General features: G+C 35.6%; 1 protein-coding gene across 2 annotated transcripts in view; it reads left to right on the top strand.

Annotated features, from left to right (window-relative positions):
• Positions 1-3,780, top strand: part of LOC107657873 (alpha-N-acetylgalactosaminide alpha-2,6-sialyltransferase 5-like) — a 32,327-nt gene that overhangs the window by 13,642 nt on the left and 14,905 nt on the right. The window contains exon 1 of one of the 2 annotated variants that reach the window (XM_016446153.1): positions 2,605-2,746. The exons of the other annotated variant lie outside the window; for it this stretch is intronic. Coding sequence (XP_016301639.1) covers positions 2,732-2,746 — 15 coding nt within the window. The 5' untranslated portion in view covers positions 2,605-2,731. Of the gene's footprint in view, positions 1-2,604; positions 2,747-3,780 lie in introns of those variants that run through there. 2 annotated transcript variants of the gene reach the window in all.

Here is a 3,780-nt window from a genome sequence, read left to right as displayed (position 1 = left end):
AATAGAGTGCTTCAGATCATTGGCTTCTTTGTTTTCACAGACAAACAACCACATACAAGTCATAGTAAAATGATTCTTATCAATTAAATAGAAAAATAGATTAGATTCATGCATTTATTTCCATATTGGTTTAAAGGGGTCATATGATGTTGCTAAAAAGAACATTATTTTGTGTATTTGGTGTAATGTGTCTTTGTTGAGTATATTTCAATGGTCAGACTTCGTCTGATGAATACCAATCCAACAAATGTTATTATACCACAAGCAATATCACTGGAAAATTACTGCTTCACAACAACAGCCCGTGATGTTAAAAACCTTGAAATGAAGCCCTTTAAAGGGGTCATATGATGTTGCTAAAAAGAACATCCGAATACCTCAAGCGTGTGACGGAAATGTTACGCCCCTTACCATACTGTGATGCCGTGTCCCGCCCGGAGCGACGAGACAAAAACATTAAAACCCATTATAAATTAGGCATTTGTTGCACCCAGTGGGGACATAATTACGGATTATAATGACTTATACGGCCTTTTTACGCGTTGCGTGGCATCACGCCGCGTAAACATAAAACCATAAGCTTGTAACACTTCAAAGAGAAAGGAAAAATTGAAATCGCATCATATGACCCCTTTAAACACAAATATATTAACGAGAAAGAGAATTGTAAATATCATTCTGTAACATAAATATTAGTCCAGGTATCAATCATCATGTGCACAGATGTCTAATTAGTAATTCTTTGGAATATATATATATACCGGTATATATTTTTAACAAAAATAATGCACACAGCATTATAATCCATCATGAATCAATGTTTTATTCTCACACAATCAAAGGGTTGAGAGCAGTTGTAAATCTAAAAAGTGAAGGTGAGATTTGAAAAATGTATGGGCAATATATGAAATATAGTGTTGTGTGAAAGGAAAAAAGATATATTTCCATTTCCTCGCAGTTCCAGACGAAATTACAGCTTCCAGCAAATCTCTGCTCCCGTGAGAATCTCTGCCACATTGCGTGCCGTTTTTAGAAGAGAAGATGGTATCTTGTACATCCAGGCCGTATGTTGGCGGTTTGGGATATAGGCTGTGCTTTTTATGCTGAAGTCAGGTACATTACCAGACTTTCATTCTAAGACACATGCGTCACCCCTCATAAACCATGAAAATAATGGTGTCAGTGACCTCTATGGCATCAAATGAAGATCCATTTAGATGTATGTGGAATATCAGTGACAATGTGATGGGCTGAGAACTGACTTTTAGATTATCAAAATAAATTATTCTGTTTTGGCATTTGGCATGGTAGGCTTTTATAAATCATAAGCATTGTTTAATATGTCAGTCACTGTACCCCATAATAATAAAAAACTGATGGATTATAATGGTTTCTTAAGTGATATCTCACTGTGGACCGAAGGGAACTGAATGTGAGTTTGATATTGCAACCCAGAATTTCCCATCAATTAATGCACTGTAATAAATTGCTGAGGCTGAGTTTAAAAGCGCATGCATCAAAAACATACATCTCTGTGAGGTCTTTCTGTCAGCAGTATCAGTGAATACAGTTTATGAAAATGTCTGCCTGTGGTGTTTTTTGAATGCTCCTATTGATCTTCATAGGACCAAAGGTTTTAGTGTCACAGTTTGCGATGCCTATACTCTACGGAGTATAAAAAGTAAGTATATTATTTTATTAATTTATATAATTATATTTTCTGAAAAAATATCTGAACTTAATGCTATATGTTGCTTTATGATTTATGAGTCATACTAAAAATCATTCATGATGTGTCAGCCAGATTCAGACAGAAATATCAAATGACTACTTATGAAATGATCAGATATCATCTGCTGCATACTGCCGATCATTAACATATATCATATATCAAGCCATCTCATTAATAGCCTACGACATAATGGAGAACTGGATTACAGTAAGATCATCACATCACTACAAATCATTCCATTCTCTAGAAAACAGTATTTTATTTCTTGCACCAAAGACATTTAAAAAAATGTGTTATGCTCTTTTATAAGGTCCTGAGGGAATAAAATGAAAGTAGCCAATATGATTGCAAATCCAAAAAGAAATTAATTTAAATCAACCCCTTACAAAAATGTACTAGCCTAAAACGATCGTTGCAGTTATCAAGAAGATCATAATTTGATATTGTTTTACATGGGTAACAATCATTGTGGTCCAGCTGTCAAAATCAAATTTGTATCAATGTAGGCTTAATATACAAAAGAGGAAAATGCCATTAGCTCAGTTTAGGAAGTGAAGCCAACAGCACTATATAGTCCCTTCAGCTCACACACCATCTATCAATCTCACATGCAGGACAGTTGTACGGCACCCACTCAAAATTCAACCCGCCCATTTGAATGAACGTTTCCTCGTCGCTAACATTTCGAGCTTAATAGCGACAGTCTTTGACTACCTAAAATGTTACAATATAGGTTACTTCTTTCTCGGGTGACAATATTTTAAATGATTGTATTGAATTGTAATGGATTGAGGCTCGGCGTTCTTTAAGACCACGCGCGCGCAGCCGCGTGTGAACGGAGGACTGTATTTCTGACAGAGTTCAGCTGAGCTTCAGTATGAGGATGTGTGTGAGCAGAAGTGCTGGCTGGAAGATGTGAAGTGTGGATTTGTAAAGCTGCTGTCGGTGAGGCTGAAGAACACGCATGGACTAAACGGACAGAACTAAACACTTCACAATATGAAGACGCGAACGGTAGCGCAAACTCTCTCTGACATTATACAATAACTTTACAAACATTTACTATGGTACGTAGTTTCCGCCATGGTGTCATATTAGGCTACTCCAGTTATTGTTGATAACGCAAAAACGTAATCAGTGATGAATATGACATTTTCTCCAGATTTTAAGAATCTTTCTGCCTTTTTGTTGTTATTTACTTTCTGATGTTTTGTCAATGGCAAGTTGTACTAAGTATTAGCCTGATACTATTTTGGTGGAAACTGCGGTTGCCATGGTAATATGTTGTAAGCATGATTTCAATGAATTTACTACAGATGCCTGGATGATTAATATATCAGATAGAGGCACGAATATGTTGCCAAATTAATGTTTGGTGAGCACGTTTTTGTATTGCTATGTACACAAATGAAATTATATAATTCAATGCAATTTAATTTAAATATAAATATGTAAAAATTTAAATGTAAACTCTTATTTGGGATGTTTTATTTATTGTTTATTTGTTTTTGTTTAATTTAATAATTTTCATATGTTTTAATATGTAAAAAAAAAAAGCCTTTTGTCACAGTGATGCTTAGATGGTTAATGAAATTATAAAACATTTTAACTTACTAAAAACTAGGGCTGCACGATAAATCGCATGCGATATTTAACGCGACTACACAGAGCCGTTGTTCACTGACGAGTTGCGCAAAACCACGTTCATATTCGCGCGATTTTTTGCGCAGTTCCTCAGTGAACAACGGCTCTGTGTAGTTAATGCTGCTCAATGTGAAAGCCCGCAGGTGATGGAGATATACCGCTGATTACAGAACCGGCTTTACTGATAAGATGCGCGTTAAATATCGCATGCGATTTATCGTGCAGCCCTACTAAAAACTTGCAATCAAACTAGACTGTAAAATCACAATTTACCCTAACATGGAGCTTGTCAATTTCATGCAATTATTATTATTTTTGGTAACACTTTACTTTGAAGGGGTGTGCATAAGACTGACATGGCACCTTCATAATCATGACATGACACATGTCATGAATATGAAGGA

This window comes from Sinocyclocheilus anshuiensis, unplaced genomic scaffold, assembly GCF_001515605.1.
Source record: "Sinocyclocheilus anshuiensis isolate Anshui unplaced genomic scaffold, SAMN03320099.WGS_v1.1 scaffold107, whole genome shotgun sequence".
NCBI classification, from domain to species: domain Eukaryota; kingdom Metazoa; phylum Chordata; class Actinopteri; order Cypriniformes; family Cyprinidae; genus Sinocyclocheilus; species Sinocyclocheilus anshuiensis.
Note: the sequence above shows the minus strand (reverse complement) of the source record. Positions and strands in the feature narration are given on the sequence as shown.